Here is a 20,567-nt window from a genome sequence, read left to right on the forward strand (position 1 = left end):
TGAGACGTCAAGACGATATTGGAGATATAGTCCCTCTTAGAGATCTTTGACTGCGTGGCTAAGGACAGAGGTAAAAGGTTCAAGAGGAGTGGTGCGAGAATGCAGCCCTGCTTCACTCCATTTGAGATCTCAAAGGTAGTTGATGAATCAACAATTAAAAAGGGCCTGGCCCATCATTCTATTGTTGAACAGCTGTATGATCTTGACAAATTATTTTGGATAACCAAGCCGTTCCAGGATTGTCCAGAGGGCCTCCCTGATGTCTGTCTCAAAGGGCTTTGCGAGGTCATGAAAATGAAGTAAAGAGCCATGTTCTGTTCGAGGCATTTTTCTTGGATTTATCTCATAGTGAACATCACATCCACTGTGCTGCAACCTGATCGAAAGCCACACTAAGCCTCAGGTGGATTTGTTTCTGCTACAATGATAAGTCTGTTGATGCAAGCAAAGATCTTTCCTGCTATGGACAGAAGTAAGATACTTCTGTAGTTGCCACACTCTGCTCTGCTGTCTTTGTTTTTGTAGAGAGCAACAATCGTGGCAACGCAAAAGTCATTTGGCATATTTTCTTCATTTCAAATGCACAAGAGGGTATCATGGAAGACCTCTGAGCGTCAGGCCCTGCCGCTTTGAAAATTTCTGCTGGGATTCCATCTTTTCCTCCAGCCCTTCCAGAGTTCTTCTGCTTATTGGCTTTCTTGATCTCCAACAGAAGGATGCAAGTCAAGCTTGTCAAGGAGTGGTCACTGAGAAATCTGGTTGAGGGCTGTGGGGTTGACAGTAGATGGTCTGTTCAGCAGGTTGAAGTGTTCCACCCATCTGTCTCTTATTTCTGCCTGATTTTTGATTAAGGGCGATCCATCGGCCGAGAGTAATGATGTGCCACTTGCCCTAGAAGGCCCATATACAGATTTGATAGAACTGAAGAACATTTTTAAGTTGTGGAAGTCTGCATATTGTTGTAATTCTTCAGCTTCCCTTTTCCACCATCTGTCTTTCATCACACGCAGCTCTCTCTGAACTTTGCTCTTCAGGTGTCAAAACTTGTCTCTTTTGGAGGTGGGGGTTGGATCGGTCTGCCACTCCATCTCTGCTCTATTTTTGGCTTGCAGGATTTGAGATATTTTCATCGAACCAATCCTGTTGCACTCACAAGAACAGTGTTTGCCGTTTCGGTGTCAATGTCTTTAAATTTGCTCCACTTCTCGATGCAGTTGCCAAGTATGTTAGCTTTGAGTTTTTGACCAAGTGTGTGCTGAACCTGGTTGTAGCAAGCCCACATTACATGAATGAATCAAAAAGGATTTAAAAAAAAACAGCCTTTTCTCATATTCCCTTTAGCCTTTCTACTCTCCCTTTGACCTTCCCATGGCATTTTCAATATTCATGATATTCACTGTTATCAGATGTTTCATCAAATGCCTTCTTTATATGCTTCAGTTCAGTTTCAATCTGTTTCACTAGAAAATTCTATTATTTGATGTGGTCTCTTTTTGCCTTGTATGAACAGATATACTTTGTACTTTATCCACCTCATTTTTGAAAATTCCCCATAGCTGACCCAACTACATTTTTGCTTGGCTAATTTGAAAAGGATCCCATTTTCCTTCACTGAACATTGTGATTTCTAAACAAGCACCACATCATTTGGTATAATTTTCCATTTTTACATTGAACTATATTGTGGATGCTCTTTCTCAAAAGTTTTATTTTCACACCACTTCATTGCTCAGAGCCAAACCAAACGATATTTCTGTCTTTACTGGGCAAGTAACATAAGTTCTAGGAATCAAGCAGGGCTTAATGCAGGAAACAGGCACCTCCGTTTTAGATGAACTGAAGTCTATTCAGCCTTGCAATCCTGAAATGTTTTATATATATATATGCTATCCATCACTTTCTCAATAAAATTAGTACCTATTTTTTCATTTTACACAGGTTTCGTTCTCTCTAAATTAAACTTATTTGCATAGTCAATTCTTATAAATAGGAAAATGGTGCAACATGGTAGTTGTCGGCATTTTCACATTAAGGTTACCCCATCAATACTGCTGTCTGAGCTGCAAATGAAAATTTAATTCAGTGCAGAAATTCTAAGGAATAAACATTACTGTCATGTATAACATTTATAAAAAAGCAGTACTAAAAGTTTTGAAAGATGGTATATCAATTTTATTGCCATTATTTTGTGTTTCCCACAAATTGTAACGTATTTTGCTTTAAGTTTCTATATTTCCAGTGTCAAAATAACTGTACCTCTATTCATTTCAGATATCATTGTCATGCCATCTATCAGTGTACCTTCTAAATCAGTGCATTAATGAATCTCTTTAGCTTTCTACGAATTTGACATTTAAAAAAATCCCATTAAAATCACTGGAATACTGATATGGTTGGTTTCAGAAGATTCATAATACATTTATTTTTCTCCACCAAGTTTTCCATCAAATTCAGTTTTCTTAGCCAGTCTTGTTAAAATGTAACTTCAGGGTTCACATAACATCGTTGCAGCACTGAGATTAACCCGTGATTTAGAGTAAGAATTGAACATTGTGGAAATACATTCTCAGGTCACCTGTTCATCAACTAGTGCTATCTCTGGGCCATATGTTGTAACATTTTCTATTGCATTTATCCTTGTATCTTATGTTGTCTGGAAAACTGAGTCAAACTGCAGCTGGGAGAAATAAACAACTTTAGTTCTGTCAACCCCAACAATATAGCTGCGGTGCTTTTCTACTTTGCATTTAATAGTTATTAAAATGATATACAGACTATAAAATATGGCAAATTAGTTGTCACAGAATTTGAATATTAGCTGTCCACCGTTAATTCCATGTTAAAAACATACAGTTTAATCAAATGAACTACTCTGAAATTCTTTGAACAAAAGCTGAGAAAAACGTTAAAGTGCTTTTCCTCCATCAACACGGGGGCCAGAACTTCCTCAGAATGGCAATCATAATCAGATTGCTACTCTGCCCCTTTTTATTTGCCCTAGTCAGTGGCTGCACATTTTGTGCCCGACCTTCCAACCTGGGCCTGGTGAGAAACATGCAGTGCAGTGGGTTCTCAAGGCCTCCAGTCTAGGGCAGCAAAGTCAGGGAATATGAGGCCACACTCCCTTTTCATGGCATACAATGACATAAAGCAGATAAGTTTAAAGGTCCCAGCCACTTTGACAGGGCAGAAGGTAAGTGTGGAAGGTAAGTGGGTAGGATGGGGGATGGGGTCAAGGGGTAGAATGACTCTGGGGGTGGATCAGGTGGTCAGTCGGGAGGGTGTAGGATGGGTCAGGAGGTCAGTCAGTTGGAGAGTAGGGGTTAAGATGGGTTGTCGGGGGGAAGGATGGGTTGGGGGAAGTGTGATAATATGGGACGGAAGGGAGGGGTCAGGTAGGTCAGGGAGGGAGAGGGACTTAGATGGAAAAGGAATCTAGGATGGGTTGGGATGGTCAGTCAGTGTCGGGGGGTGGTAGGATGCGTCGGAGGATCCGTCGGGTGGTTGGGGGCAATCCGGGGTGAGGGGGATGGTCGGGGGCGAATGGAGTAGCTGGGGGGGTAGCTTGGGGTGGGGTTGCAGGGTAGCTGGGGGAGAACAAGAGGTAGCTGGGAGGGTTAGTCGTGAGGATGAGGGGGACGTAGTTGGGAGGGTGCTCGAGGTGGGGTCGGGAGGTTAGTTGCTGACTAGGAGGTCGGGCGGGGTGGGGGGGGTCATCTAACTGGGTAACTATAAGTTCTAACATATCCGAGGTAATTATTCTGCTAAGAGAATCGGAATCATCCGAAGTCTCTGATTTAAATCAGAGTATTGGATGGTTCCCGGTACAGGGTAATTGCTGATCGGAACTTTGAATTTCCCAGGCAATTCCTATGCAGTCCTTGAGTGGGGATTTCTTAGTGTCTTCTGCCGCCCCCTCTCCACCCCCCCGCAGTTCTGGGCCATCATATTCCTCTCATCCTACTTTACAATGATTTTGAGCAAACAATTGTTGTTTTGAGCAAACAGTTACAATGTATTTGAGCAAACAGTAATGAAATGCTTCAGAGTATGTTAATATCATATTCAGAAGTTAATTTTTGGGAAAACCAACAACAAAAATTCTGCTAAAACATCACATACTACGTACACTAAAATATAGAGCAGTTGCTGAAATACAAAGCTTTTCATTGTTGAGTTTTCATTACTCTTCCACATCATTCTATAATATTGGCTTGTTTTACACATCCATCGCATACCACACGTCACAATGGGCTGCAGGGAAACAATCATTAAAGAAAGCCAGCCATTGATCTGGGACCTGAAATTTAGAAGTACTCTACAAGTTTCAAAATGGTCTGAATTGAGCCTGTGCTCACTTAACATCAGACACTGCAGCCTTAGATGGATATATCATCACTTTAGTGGCAAAGTAATGCATTGTACATTAAGTGGCATAACACTCCTGTCTGTATAGAGGAGGAAATCATCTCACTTATCTGAAATATCGACATGGCAATTGTGAATTATCATAGTCAGACACTTCATTTTTTACACGGTAAATGCAACAACGACCATCCCATTTTTTTCATGATCTAGACTTGTACTCATGTTATAAGCAATACTGGTACTGTATTTAAATGTATGTTTATGTTCATATTAAAATTATGAATCAATTTCCAGGTATAGTAATAACACACAAAATCAGTTACCTCTCCAGTTTTGTTAGCAAGTGCAATGAGGTCCCGCTTAGGGGACCACACCATGTAAAGTATTTCATTGGGAAGTTGCTTCTCTCCAACCTGTCGAAATGCTGGCATGACGATTCTGTCAATGAAAAAAAATCAGTGCCAGTCCCTGAGTTTAAACAGAACTGTAAACAGCAGAAATGTGAAGAGTAATACATTCAGCGAGAGTGACACAGATTTCAGACATGATACTGTGTTTGTGTTTCATAGTGACATCAGCCAGGACTGTCTGTGTGCCATCTACAAGGATGGGCAATCCCTTGTTTAGGCAAGACAGGGACATTTGCATACAACCTGCAGTAAGTACAATTAACACAGAGGGTTAGCTAAATTAGAGCAAAAAAAGTGTTTGCGGACATCTATTCCTCACTATACACCTCGAAGTATCAGACCAACTCAGGCAGTTACCCAATGTCTTGTCAACCTTCACCCTCCTCCAACAAAATGCACAGATAAAGGACTCCCTAATCTCAGCCAAGGCAATCCAAGTAAAATACAAAACCTCCAGTCCAAGATAGCACCCACAGCCTACTCTGATGTTCCCCAAACTAGCATGTTTCTTACTGAAATCTTTCTACCAGGCCAAACAGATACTTGAGAAAAGTGCAATTATGCGAGTACCCTAAAAAGCCATAGACCCCCATCCTCTATTCAACCTATAAGCATGCTCAAAAGTGATCCTAACCACCAGATTGGCCAGCTTAGTCTACACAGACCAAACAGGGATTATAAAGGGACTACCATTACAGGGACAAAACCAGATGTCTAATTGTTGCTGAGGACCATTGCAAAAACAACTACATCCCTTTCTACTTTGTATCCTCCCTCAAAGCAAAAACAGCATTTAACCAGGTGAAATGGAAATTCTTTCTTGTGTAATCAGGTGAATGGCTTTTAGACACATTCTCAGGAAATGGATCAGACTCCTCCAACATTGGACTGTAGTGGTGCTGTGATGTGGAGGCTGCTGGGAATTAGCACTGTTGTGCACAGCCCCAACCTCGTTAAATATGCATGGGGGGGGTTGGCGACGCTTCAACTGGTGGGGCGGGTGGATTACTCACGCCTCACCATCATATCCGGGCACCATTTTTAAAAGGAATCCAGACATAACTGGCCCACCAATGATGATAGAAAATGGACCTCCAGGAACACTCTGAAGCTAGAATATGGACCTCCTCAAAGACACAAGCTAGAAGAATCACCTGATAGATGCTCCCTGCACACACTGCTGCTTGTTCCAGCGTTCACGGTTGCTGGAGGCCTCTATCCTAAACTCCAGAGGCAGCCCCAGGCATCTACAGTTAAGTGTCGATAGCTACGTGCCACATTGGTCCAGACATGTTCTGGATCAATGTGATTTCCCCTCTGGCGGCACAAACGACTGAATGTGGGGAGCTATTTCTGTGGGGCCTTCATCTGCATCCCATTAGCAGGATGTGAATCGGTTTCACACCGGCCTCTGGCCGGAATTTCAACCTGCCATGGCAGGCTGAACCAAAAGATTCTGCTGTCATTTTAAGCCAGCGTCAATATTTGGAGCTCCCACCGCATTGTTCCTCCCCAACCACCCGCCATGGTATGGTCATTGTGTTGGGCATATTAAGGGCCCAGACAAGGTTGCCTCCACACATCCTCTTCAACTCCTCACAAGAGTGCTTTTGGCTATAAAGTGTGAGCTCTGACATCTATGAAGGAGTCAAACACAATATGTTATTAGGGCCCATAGCCTTTGCAGTGCCTCCGGTGTCTTCAGCCGGCTTTTGCTATCACATGGAGTGAATCAAATTGGCTGAAGGCTGGCATCTGTGATGTTGGGGACCTCTGGAGGAGGCAGAGATGGATCATCCACTCAGCGCTTCTGGCTGAAGTTTGATGTGAATGCTTCAGCCTTATCGTTTGCACTGATATGCTGGACTTCCCCATTGTTGAGGATGGGGATATTTGTGGAACCTCCTCCTCCAGTGAATTGGTTAATTGTCCACCACCATTCACGACTGGTTGTGGAATCGCTTAGCTGTCTATCAAAGAACGAAGAAAAGTACAGCACAGGAACAGGCCCTTCGGCCCTCCAAGCCTGCGCCGATCATATTGCCTGTCAAACTAAAACATTTTTCACTTCCAGGGTCCGTATCCCTCTATTCCCATCCTATTCATGTATTTGTCAATCTGTCTCTTAAACGCCACTATCGTACCTGCTTCCACCACCTCCTCTGGCAGCGAATTCCAGACAGTCACTACCCTTTGCGTAAAAAACTTGCCCCGCACATCTCCTCTAAAGTTTTCTCCTCTCACCTTTAATCTACGTCCCCTAGTAATTGACTCTTCCACCCTGGGAAAAAGCTTCTGACTATCTACTCTGTCCATGCCACTCATAATTTTGTAAACTTCTATCAAGTCGCCACTCAATCTCCGTCGCTCTAGTGAGAACAATCACAGTTTCTCCAACCTCTCCTCATAGCTAATAACCTCCAGACCAGGCAGCATCCTGGTAAACCTCCTCTGCACCCTCTCCAATGCCTCCATTTCCTTCTGGTAATGTGGCGACCAGAATTGCATGCAATATTCCAAGTGTGGCCTAACCAAGGTTCTATACAGCTGCAGCAAGACTTCCCAGCTTTTATACTCAATACCCCTGCCATATGCCTTCCTGACTACCTTATCCACCTGCGTTGCCATTTTCAGTGACCTGTGGACCTGTACACCCAGATCCCTCTGCCCATCGATGCACTTAAGGGTTCTGCCATTTGCTGTATAATTCCTACCTGTATTAGACCTTCCAAAATGCATTACCTCGCATTTGTCTGAATTAAACTCCAACTGCCATTTCTCCGCCCAAGTCTCCAACCGATCTATATCCTGTTGTATCCTTTGACAATCCTCTTCACTATCTGCAACTCCTCCAACCTTAGTGTCGTCTGCAAACTTACTAATTAGCCCAGTTACATTTTCCTCCAAATCATTTACGTATACTACAAACAGCAAAGGTCCCAGCACTGATCCCTGCGGAACACCATTAGTCACAGCTCTCCATTCAGAAAAGCATCCTTCTACTGTTACCTTCTGTCTTCTATGACCAAGCCAATTCTGTATCCATCTTGCCAGCTCTGATCCCGTACGACTTTACCTTCTGTACCAGTCTGCCATGAGGGACCTTGTCAAAGGCCTTACTGAAATCCATGCAGATAACATCCACTGCCCTTCCATCATCGATCATCTTTGTCATTTCCTCGAAAAACTCGGCCAAGTTAGTGAGACACGACCTCCCCTTCACAAAACCATGCTGCCTCTCACTAATACGCCCATTTGCTTCCAAATGGTAGTAAATCCTGTCACGAAGAATCTTCTCCAATAATTTCCCTACCACTGACATAAGGCTCACCGTCCTGTAATTTTCTGGATTATCCCTGCTACTCTTCTTAAACAATGGAACAACATTGGCCATTCTCCAGTCCTCTGGGACCTCACCCGTAGCCAGCGAGGATACAAAGATTTCTGTCAAGGCCTCAGCAATCTCCTCCCTTGCCTCCCTCAATACTCTAGGATAGATCCCATCTGGTCCTGGGAACTTATCCACCTTAATATTCTTCAAGATGCCTAACACCTCCTCTTTTTTGATCTCAACATGATCCAGGCTATCTACACACTCTTCCCTAGACAAATCGACCGCTAAGTCCTTCTCTTTGGTGAATACTGATGAGAAGTATTCATTCAGTATCTCTCCCATTTCTTCCGGCTCCACACACAGATTCCCACCTCTGTCCCTGAGTGGGCCTACCCTTTCCCTGGCTACCCTCTTGCTTTTCGCATACGTATAAAAGGCCTTGGGATTTTCCTTAATCCTGGTTGCCAATGACTTTTCATGACCCCTTTTAGCCCTCCTGACTCCTTGCTTAAGTTTCTTCCCACTTTCTTTATATCACTTGTTGCTTATGCCATGTTGCATGTAAGTTTTCCTGTGTTGTAGTATTACCAGGTTGTCACCTAATTTTTAGAAATGCCTGGTGCTGCTCCTGGCATGCCCTCCTGCACTCTTCATTGAGCCAAGGTTGATCCCCTGGCTTGATGGTCATGGTGGAGTGGGGGATATGCCAGGTCATGAGGTTACAGATTGTGGTTGAGTACAATTCTGCTGCTGCTGATGGCCCACAGCACCTCATGGTTGCCCAGTCTTGATTTGCTATATGTGTTCAAAATTTATCCCATTTAGCACAATGGTGGTGCCACACAACACGATGGAGGGTATCTTTAATGTGAAAGCAGGACTTTGTTTCCACAATGACTGTGCGACGCCCACATCCCATGAATGAATAAAAAAACCTTATTAGTCACACCCACATCCTGTGAATCAAAGCAAACTAAACCTAGGTTTAGAAAACAATTCTTCACAGAGGGTGGTTTGAACATGGAATTATCTGCAGCAAGCCATTGTTGAAATATGCTGTTTGATAAAGAATATTAAAGCAGAAAATAGTTAGTCTGAGCGTGTATGAGGATAACATCTGCCTTCACGAAAGAGGATGCTGCCAACTTCACAGTAAAGGAGTACTTAGAAAAATTGCATAGCACAAAAATAAAGTACATAAATTGTTGGCAACATTCAAAGTCAAGAAGTCACCTGGTCCAGATGGAATGCCTCCTAGATTGCTAAAGAAAACAGGATGTTAATTTGGAGGCTCTAACTACAATCTTCCAATCCTCCTCAGATACGGGAATGATTCCAGAGGATTGCAAGTGACCTCTGTTCAAAAGGGGAGAGGGTTAAACCTGGTAACTACAAGCCAGTCAGCCCAACATCAGTGACAAGGAAGCTTTTTTTTGCTTTTAGTGAAATTAATCCAGGACAAAATTAATTGGCACATGAAAGATATGGATTAATGAATGAAAACCGGCAAGGGCTCATTAAAGGCAAATCACATTTGATTAGCTTAACTGAGTTCACTGTTGAAGTAATGGAGAGCATTGACGAGGATCGTGAGGTTGATGTATGATGCATATGGACTTCCAAAAGGTGCTGAGGTGTCAGCTGTGGCTCAGTTCATAGCACCCTCGCCTTTGAATCAGAGGGTTGTGGGTTCATGTCCCACTCCTGGAAAACCAAGAACTGTGATTGTACTCGAAAGAAGTTGCAATCTGTGACTGTTGGTAACTCGAAAGAGTTTCCAAAAGGTGCTGGACAAAACATCACAAAGCAGACAAGTCAGCAAAGTTGAAGTTTAGGTGGTTGTGGCTGTGCTTACACAAAATTGGCTAAGGGACAGAGATTAATGGTGAGCAGCTGGTGGTGGCCGAAATGCAGTGGTGGCCCTAGAAGTCACTTTTGGGACCAGTGCTCTTTTTGATGTATATAAATGACCTGGAATTGGGTACTTGACGCACAATTTCAAGGTTTGCAGATGCCACAAAACTGGGAGATATAGAAAATAGCAGGGAGACCAGCATAGACCTCAGGAAGATGTAGACAGGCTGGTGAAATGGGCAGACACACGGTAGATGATATTTACTACAGAGAAATGGGAAGTGTTTTAAGGAGGCAGTGGCATAGTAGTATTGTCACTGGGCTAGTATTCCAGAGACCCAGGGTAATGCTCTGGGGGCCTGGGTTCAAATCCTACCACAGCAGATGGTGGAATTTTAATTCATTAAAAATCTGGAATTAAAGGCCTGATGATGACCATCTGGTTTAATAATATCCTTACCTGGTCTGGCCTACATGTGACTCCAGACCCACAGCAATGTGGTTGACTCTTAAATGCGCTCTGAATAAGGGCAATTAGGGATGGGCAATAAATGCTGGCCCAGCCAACAATGTCCACATTCCATGAATTGAATTTAAAAAAATTTGGCTAGAACAATGAGGAGGGGCAATATATAATTTTTAAGGTGTGCAGGAATATAGAGATCTGACAGTGTACACACAGAAGTCTTTGAAGATGCAGGGCAATTTGAGAAGGATAAAAGCATAGGTGACCCATAACTTCAAAAAGAGGCACAGAGCACAAAAGCAAAGAAGTCACGATGAATCTTTATAAAACATTAGTTAGGACACAGTCGTGTATCTAATTCTGGGCATCACACTTTAGGATAGGTGACAAAACCTTAGAGGTAGTGCAGAGATTTACGAGGAACTTTAAAGGAGCTTTATATAGCTCTGGTTGGGCCACAACTAGAGTATTGCATTCAGTTCTTGTCATTGCACTTAAGTGAGGGTCCTCGACAGTCCTGAGTGCGCAGAGCAGATTTACCAGAATGGCTCCAGAGATGTGGGCTTTTAGTTACAAGGTTAAGCTGGAGAAGCTGGGGTTTTTCTACCTGGAGCAAAGGAAATTGTGGGGAGATTTGATAGAAGTGTACAAGATTGTGACAGGATTAGATAAGGTAGACATGGGAAAACTATTCCCATTAGCTGATGGTGCAAGGTCTAAGCGGAACAGTTTTAAGGTTTTGGGCAAGAGATGCAGGGTGAATGTGAGGAAGAATTTTTTTTATACATATACATATATATACACACATACACAGCGAGTGGTAATGGCCTGGAATTTGCTGCCTATGAGGCTAGTGGAAGTGGAAGCTATCAATGATTTCAAAAGGAAATTGGATGTGCACTTGAAGGAAATAAACCTGTAGGGCAATGGAAAGAGCCAGCATAGACTCAATGGGTCAGATGACCTCCTTCTGAGCCATAAATGACTCTATGACTCTAAGAATGGGGATAAAAGACTTCAGTTTATGTGGTGAGATTAAATAAATGGAGGTTGCTCTCCTTTAGAGTACATAAGGGAGATTTGATAAATGGTTTCAAAATCATGAAGTGTTTTGATAGCGTAAATAAGAAGAAATTTTTCCAGTGGCAGAAGGGTCGCTAACTAGAGGGCACAGATTGGAGGTAATCATCAAAAGAACAGGGATGGGGGTGGAAGACGAAGAGAAATTTATTTAAAAATTTACATAGCAAATCATAATCTAGAATGTACTGTCTGAAAGGCTGTGGAAGGAGATTCAACAATAACTTTCAAAAGGGAATTGGATAAAACCTTGAGGTGGGAATAATCAGAGTTATGGGAAAGAGAAGGGAGTTTGAGTTATAGGAAAGCTCTTTCAAAGAGCCGGCACAGCACGATCGATCAAAAGGCCACCTTGTATGCTGTATCATTATGATTCTACTATGGGGAGTAAGTTTTACTCCAACTATTCAAAGCCCTACTTATGCTACATTGAGAGTACATTGTATAGGCCTGAATCAGAATGGCTACAGCGCAGAAAGAAGCCATTCAGACTGTCAAGCCCATGTTAGCTCTTTGCAAGAACAATTTAGCTACTGCCACTCCCCCACTCTTTCACCATAGCCATGCAAATTTTTCCCCCTCAGGTACTTAACCAACTCTTTTGTAAACTACTGTTGAATCTGCCTCCACGACTCAATTTTAGATTGTAACTGCTCATGGCAACAAACCATTTTTCATGTTGCCTTTGATTCTTTTGCCCCCAATCACTTTAAATTTCTGCTTTTCGACCCTTCCACCAATGGAAGCAGTTTCTCTCCACCTCTGTCTAGATCCCATGTGATATTGAAAATCTCCATCAAATCATCTCTCAATCTTAGCTTCTTCAATCCATCCAAGTAACTGAAGTCCCATATTCCTGGAAACCTTTCTCACATTTTCTGCACCCTCTCTAAAGCCTTCACAACCTTCCTAAAGTGTGATGCCCAGAATTGGACATCATACTCCACTTGAGGCCAAACCAACATTTTGTAAATATTCATCATATCTTCCTTGCTTTTGTACTCTACACCTCTATTTATAAATTGAATATATGAATCAAATTAAATGGCAGAACAGTCTCAAGGGGCCATAAGACATATGTCAACTCACATTTCTTATGTTCTTATAAAGCTCAGGGCCCTATATCCTTTTTTTAAAAACAACTTTCTTCACCTCCTCTGTTATTTTCAACAATATGTGTACATGCATACCCCAGGTCTCCGTTTCTGAACTCCCTTTTGTATTACACCCTTTATTTTATATTGCTGCTCCTTATTCTGCCTACCAAACACACTTGCCTGCATTAAATTTCAGCTTCCACTGGTCTACCTCTATCCTCTTGAAGTTCATTACTATCCTCCTCACAGTTCACAACACTTCCAAGTTCTGTCTTTTGCAAATTTTGTCCTGTACACTGAAGTATGGTCATTAGTATATATCAAGAACAGTGGCTCTAGTACCAACCCATGAGGAACCCCACTGTATACATTCCTCCAGTCAGAAAACAAGCATCTGCCACTGCTGTTTCCCATCACTCAGCCAATTTTCTATGCATGCGACCACTGTCCATCTTATTCCATGGGCTTCAACTTTGCTAACAAACCTATGATGCAACACCTTATCCAACACCTCTTGCGAGTCCATATACACATCAGCCATATTAGCCTAAGATAAAAGCAAAATACTGCAGATGCTGGAAATCTGAAACAAAAACAAAAATAGATGGAAAAACTCAGCAGATCTGACAGCATCCGCGGAGAGGAACACAGTTGATGTTTCGAGTCCGTATGACTCTTCATCAGAACTAAGGAAATAGAGAAATGAGGTGAAATATAAGCTGGTAGAGAGGGGTGGGACAGGTAGACCTGGATAGTGGGCCAGTGATAGGTGGAGGCAAAGAAGAGATTACCAAAGATGTCATAGACAAAAAGGACAAAGGGGTGTTGACGGTGGTGACATTATCTAAGGAATGTGCTAATGGGGACATTAGCTAGCAGGACAAGTGGCAGATGGCCCTAGTGGGGGTGGGGTGGGGGGAAGGGATCGAAATGGGCTAAAAGGTGGAGATAAAACAATAGATCAAAATAAATTTAAAAATAGGTGGGAAAAGAAAAATATATTTTTTTTAAATTATAAATTATTGGAAAAAGGGGGATCGGAAAGGGGGTGGGGATGGAAGAGAGAGTTCATGATCTGAAGTTGTTGAACTCAATATTAAGTCCGGAAGGCTGTAAAGTGCCTAGTCGGAAGATGAGGTGCTGTTCCTCCAGTTTGCATTGAGTTTCACTGGAACATTGCAGCAGGCCAAGGATGGACATGTGGGCATGAGAGCAGGGTGGTGTGTTGAAATGGCAAGCGACAGGAAGGTCTGGGTCATGCTTGCGGACAGACCAAAGGTGTTCCGCAAAGCGGTCACCCAGTCTGCATTTGGTCTCTCCAATGTACAGGAAACCACATTGGGAGCAGCGAATGCAGTGGACGAAATTGAGGGAAATGCAAGTGAAGTGCTGCTTCACTTGAAAGGAGTGTTTGGGCCCTTGGACGGTGAGGAGGGGGGAAGTAAAGGGGCAGGTGTTGCACCTTCTGCGGTTGCATGGGAAGGTGCCATGGAAGGGGGTTGAGGTGTAGGGGGTGATGGAGGAATGGACCAGGGTGTCCCGGAGGGAACGATCCCTGCGGAAAACCGCCAGGGGGGATGAAGGGAAGATGTGTTCAGTGGTGGCATCATGCTGGAGTTGGCAGAAATGGCAGAGGATGATCCTTTGAACACTGAGGCTTGTGGGGTGATAAATGAGGACAAGGGGGACCCTATCATGGTTCTGGGAGAGAGAGGAAGGTGTGAGGGCAGATGCGCGGTAGATGAGCCAGACACGGTTGAGGGCCCTGTCAACCACCGTGGGTGGAAAACCTCGTTTAAGGAAGACATGTCAGAGGAACTGTTTTGGAAAGTGGCATCATCAGAACAGATGCGACGGAGGTGAAGGAACTGAGAGAATGGGATGGAGTCCTTACAGGAAGTGGGGTGTGAGGAGCTGTAGTCAAGGTAGCTGTGGGAGTCGGTAAGCTTGTAATGAATATTGGTGGACAGTCTATCACCAGAAATTGAGACAGAGAGGTCAAGGAAGGGAAGGGAAGTGTCAGTGATGGACCACATGAAAATGATGGAGGGGTGGAAATTAGAATCAAAATTAATAATTTTATTAGCCATATTAGCTTCATTAGAAAAAAACTCCATTAACTCCAAAAAACTCCATTGCACCTTAGCAAAAATATATTAGTCTTTAAAGGATTGAAGCACAAATTCACCAGAATTGTTACCATGGCTGCAAGGGTTACAGTAGGAGATTACACAAAGTTTGCTTTCGTTCCCTGACATATAAGGGGCAACTTGATTTTTAAAAGAATTGATAAGCTCGAGAAAAACCTTTTACACTGGTGGGAGAGTCTAGGTCAAGGGAAACTTAACTTTTAAATTAGAGCCAGGCCATTTTGGTGAGAAGTTAAGAAACCCTTCTTTACACAGCGTGTTAAAAGAGCAGAAATTCCTCCCATTTTAAAAAAAAAGCAGATGTATGCTCAATTAATTGTAAATCTGAGAGCAACAGAATCTTATTAGTCAAAGACATTAAGGGATATGGAGTCAAAACAGGTGGATGTAGTTTGATCTCCATAAAAGGCTGAAGCAGCTGGAGGGGCTGAATGGCCTCCTGATGTCCCTATGTTGCTAATAAAAAGAGGGCTTCTTGTAAGAGTCTGAAACTGATTTGGCGCACAATAAATTTGCAGCGTTATAACCGGTTATGAAGATATTTTTCAACTCCGAGCGCATCAAAAAGGCAGGTCACAAGAGAAAAGTGCCTGGTGAGCGAGGGCGGCCTGAGGATGGGAGCTACTCCCGGGGCTTTCTCTCCGCCTCCGCCTTGAAGCCGCCACTGTTTTACAAGTCAAGACCACCATGAGCTGAATTGCTAAACTGGTAACAGCCATTATTTACCTGCATACCACTTCAGCCAGAAGCTCCAGTCAGCAGCGCTCACTTTTAAACCGACAGCGCGCATGCGCACTCACTCCTCTTCCTCCCCACCCACCCCGCGAAGGTATCGCGAGAACAAAACGCGGTGCGCGGCGAGGCAGTTGCGCATGGGTCTGAGCAGCGAGAACGCGCAAGCGGATGGGCCAGCGTGAGCGCGCAATTCCCCCGACGGGCGTGGTGGCGATCGGGTTAACAAGTCTTAAATTTGGCAGTGGCTGGTGCATCGCAACCTTTGACACAGATTAATAAATCGTTTAAAGATTTAGAATTAATACTACATCCATCTGTCCTAATATGAGCGCTTTAAAGAGGTTATATATGAAGGATAAAAGCAATACTGCGGATGCTGGAAATCTAGAACAAAAAAATACCTGGAAAAACTCAGCAGGTCTGACAGCATCTGCGGAGAGGGATACAGTTGACGTTTCGAGTCCGTATGACCCTTCATCAGAGCTAAAAAATATAGAAATGAGATGAAAATATATGTAGGACGTTACTTACAGCAGCACATCTGAGGGCCTAGGATTCATTAAATGGAAGCACCAAGACTGGTTCGACAACAATGACCAAGTCATAGGCAAGCTTCTAGACAAAGTGCACAACGTGCAGAGGTCTTGCAGATCTGATATAAAATCATCAGCAAGGAACACTAGATACCAATGCGCAAAACACCAGCTGCAGGCCAAACCAAGAGAGAGAAAGAACTGATGGTGGAAACCAAGGCTTATGAGCTTCAAGCAGCCGCTGATAAAAACAACCTGAAGGCTGGATATGGAGGCCTGCAATCAGTCTATAGTCCCAAAATCAGTGGTGTCACACCCGTCCTCTGAGCAGATGGCAATCAGCTCCTAATAAATGAGCATGAGATTCTCTCTCAGCGGAGCACTTCAGCAATCTCCTAAACCAACAATCCATTGTGTGCAATGATACCATTAAGTCACTTCCACAGCACCACATTCTGGGAGAGCTTGCTCTTGATCCTTTACAAGCAGAAGTCATGAAGGCCATAAAGCAGCTTTCTATGAGCAAATCGCTAGGAGCTGATGGCATGCGACCTGAAGTATTCAAGTAAGGAGGGACTGACATGGCTGGAAAACTCAGTAGTCTTTTCTGCCTAATGTGGAACCAGGGTACTGTGCCCAAGACTACAAGGATGCCTCCATAAGTCATCTCTACAACCAGCAAGTCCATCAAATATCACTTCTTTCAACTGCAGGAAAAATTCTTGCGAAGGTTATTCTTAATCAGATTGTCACTCATCTCACTGACTGTGTACATCCAGAATCACAGCGTGGCTTCCATAAAGGAAGAATGGACATGATCTTTGCAGCATGTCAAATTGAAGAAAATTCCCTCAAACAGAATGAGGACCTCAATATGGTGTTCGCTGACCTGACCAGTAAACTGGGAAGGTTCTGTACAAATATGGCTGCCTCGAAAAGATGATCAGTGTCATTCACTCGTTTCATGATGGCCAGCGTGATGCAAAGTTGTATGTGATTGGATGCCTTTCCTGTTGCCAACGGCACCAAGCAAGGCAGCGTATTGGCTCCATATCTGTTTGCCATTTACTTCTCAGTCATGCTCCAGTATGCTCTCAAAGATCTTGACACAGGAGTACACATTTAATTCAGGACAGATGGCAAACTCTTCAACTTGCAAATGCTCAAGGCTTGCATAAAGATTACGTGAACTCTTGTTACGTGGATGACTGCATTATCATAGCACATACACCAGAGGACATTCAGCTGCTTATTGGCCGCTTTGCCCTCGCCTGACACTAAGTCTGAAGAAGACAGAGATCTTGTAAACACTCACCCCTGGCCATATACTCCAAGACCCCACAGTCACTATCAACAACACACCACTCTGTTCAGTCCAGAAGTTTTGCTATCTTGGGAGTATCCTCTCCAATAACACTATGCAGGCTGACAAAATCAACCAATGCCTGGAAAACGCAAGCTCAGCGTTTGGCAGGCTCAATCACAGACTTTGGAAAGAGCATGGAGTTTGTCTCAGAACGAAGATCAAAGTCTACCAGGCAGTGGTTCTCACATCACTTCTTTATAGGTGCGAGACTTGGACAACTTACCAGCATCAACATAAAGCCATCTATGCTGTTTGAGATCTATTTGCAACATCAGTTGGCAGGACAGAATCCCCAACACCAAGGTCCTTGCAAAGTGCTGCATAGCTGGCATCGAGAGCATAGGGTCAGTCATGTGGTTCGCATGGAGGATTTCCACATACCAAAGGCAGTATTTTACAGGCAGCTGAGCACGGGAACACACACCACAGGACAAGCCAAACTTAGATGTAAAGACAATCTGAAAGCCAACCTCAGGGCTTGTAAGCTGGATCCCAATGCATGGGAAAAAGCCTTGGTCAGGTCCACATGGAGAAGATTGTCATCAAGCGGTTTTGACATTTGAGGAGGAAAAGGTCAACTCTTTGTCCTTCAGGACAAGCGAGCAGGGCGCAAATGCCTCCATCAACCTCCAACCCTGCTTAGAAGCAGCTCAGAGAAGGTTCAATTGACTGATACCTGGAATCGGGGCTTTATGTTACGAGGAAAGGTTGGACAGCCATGATATTATTAAATGGTTGGACAGCCATGATATTATTAAATGGTGGAGCAGGCTTGAGGGGCTGAATAGCATACCACTCCTAATTCATATGTTTGTATGACTTCACTGCAATCGGTTAGGCAAGTTGAGACTTGACTTAATGTCACACATGCGACGACATCAATCATGACTCTAAACTGGTCTTTTTTTTGCAGACACTTCCTCCTACCTCTCCCTGGACCATGACCCCACCACTGAACATCAAGCCATTGTTTCCAGGACTGTCACTGACCTCATCTCCTCTGGAGATCTTCCTTCCACAGCTTCCAACCTGATAGTCGTCCAACCTCGGAAGGCCCGCTTCTACCTCCTACCCAAAATCCACAAACAGAACTGTCCCGGCAGACCGATCGTGTCAGCCTGTTCCTGCCCCACAGAACACATTTCTCGCTATCTTGACTCCCTTCTCTCTCCCCTTGTCCAGTTCCTTCCCATCTACATCCGTGATTCCTCTGACACCTTGCATCACATCAACAATTTCCAGTTCCCTGGCCCCAACCGCCTCCTCTTCACCATGGACGTCCAATCCCTCTATACCTCCATCCCCCACGAGGATGGTCTGGCGGCTCTCTGCTTCTTCCTCGAACAGAGGCCCGAACAATCCCCATCCACCACTACTCTCCTCCGTCTGGCTGAACTTGTTCTCACAGTGAACAATTTCTCCTTTAACTCCACTCACTTCCTCCAAATAAAAGGTGTGGCTATGGGTACCCACATGGGCCTCAGTTATGCCTGTCTCTGTATGGGGCATGTGGAACATTCCTTGTTCCAGTCCTACTCTGGCCCCTTCCCACAACTCTTTCTCCGGTACATCGATGATTACTTCGGTGCTGCTTCATGCTCTCGTCGGGACCTGGAAAAATTTATTAATTTTGCTTCCAATCTCCACCCCTCCATCATTTTCACATGGTTCATCTCTGACACTTCCCTTCCCTTCCTTGACCTCTCTGTCTCAATTTCTGGTGATAGACTGTCCACCAATATCCATTACAAGTCTACTGACTCCCACAGCTACCTCGACTACAGCTCCTCACACCCCGCTTCCTGTAAGGACTCCATCCCATTCTCTCAGTTCCTTCGCCTCCGTCGCATCTGTTCTGATGACGCTACCTTCAAAAACAGTTCCTCTGACATGTCCTCTTTCTTCCTTAACCAAGGTTTTCCACCCACGGTCGTTGACAGGGTCCTCAACCATGTCTGGCCCATCTCCCGCGCATCCACCCTCAGGCCTTCTTCCTCCCAGAAACATGATAGGGTCCCCCTTGTCCTCACTTATCACCCCACCAGCCTCTGCATTCAAAGGATCATCCTCCGCCATTTCCGCCAACTCCAGCATGATGCCACCACCAAACACATCTTCCCTTCACCCCCCCGGCGGCATTCCGTAGGGATCGTTCCCTCCTCCATGGTCCACTCCTCCATCACCCCCTACTCCTCAACCCCCTCCCATGGCACCTTCCCATGCAACCGCAGAAGATGCAACACCTGCCCCTTCACTTCCTCGCTGCTCACTGTCCAAGGGCCCAAACACTCCTTTCAAGTGAAGCAGCACTTCACTTGCACTTCCCTAAACTTAGACTACTGCATTCGTTGCTCCCAATGCGGTTTCCTCTACATTGGAGAGACCAAACGCAGACTGGGTGACCGCTTTGCAGAACACCTTCGGTCTGTCCGCAAGCATTACCCAGACCTCCCTGTCGCTTGCCATTTCAACACTCCACCCTGCTCTCATGCCCACATGTCTGTCCTTGGATTGCTGCATTGTTCCAGTAAAGCTCAACGCAAACTGGAGGAACAGCACCTCATCTTCCGACTAGGCACTTTACAGCCTTCCGGACTGAATATTGAATTCAACAATTTTAGATCTTGTACCCTCTCCTCCATCCCCACCCTCTTTCCGTTTCTTCCCCCTCTTTGTTTTTTCCAATAATTTATGCAGAGTTTTCTTTTCCCACCTATTTCCATTATTTTTAAATGTATTTCCACCCATTGTTTAGCTCTACCTTTTACCCCTTTTAGTATTCCCCCACCCCCACTAGAGCTATCTGCACCTTGTCTGTCCTGCTTTCTACTCTTAATTAGCACATTCCTTTAGATAATATCACCACCTTCAACATCTCTTTGTCCTTTTGTCTGTGACATCTTTTGGTTATCTCCACCTGTTACTGGCTGCTTGTTCCAACAGCCTCCCTTCCCCCCCCGCCCAACCCCCACCCCGCTTAAAGCAGCTTATATTTCAACCCTTTCCTATTTTTACTTAGTTCTGTTGAAGGGTCATGAGGACTCGAAATGCCAACTGTGCTCTTCTCCGCCGATGCTGGCAGACCTGCTGAGTTTTTCCAGGTATTTCTGTTTCTGTTTTTGTTTTGGATTTCCAGCATCTGCAGTTCTTTGCTTTTATCTTTTTTTTGACTTG

General features: G+C 44.2%; 1 protein-coding gene across 1 annotated transcript in view; it reads right to left on the reverse strand.

Moving 5' to 3' along the window:
* anapc4 (anaphase promoting complex subunit 4) overlaps positions 1–15,572 on the reverse strand; it is a 136,136-nt gene extending 120,564 nt beyond the window's left edge. The window contains exons 1-2 of the mRNA XM_078545873.1: positions 15,486–15,572; positions 4,692–4,806 (exon numbers count right to left, since the gene is read on the reverse strand). Coding sequence (XP_078401999.1) covers positions 4,692–4,799 — 108 coding nt within the window. The 5' untranslated portion in view covers positions 4,800–4,806; positions 15,486–15,572. The remainder of the gene's footprint in view (positions 1–4,691; positions 4,807–15,485) is intronic.
* Between the last annotated feature and the right edge of the window lie 4,995 nt (positions 15,573–20,567).

This window comes from Cetorhinus maximus, chromosome 1 (genome assembly GCF_964194155.1).
Source record: "Cetorhinus maximus chromosome 1, sCetMax3.hap1.1, whole genome shotgun sequence".
NCBI classification, from domain to species: domain Eukaryota; kingdom Metazoa; phylum Chordata; class Chondrichthyes; order Lamniformes; family Cetorhinidae; genus Cetorhinus; species Cetorhinus maximus.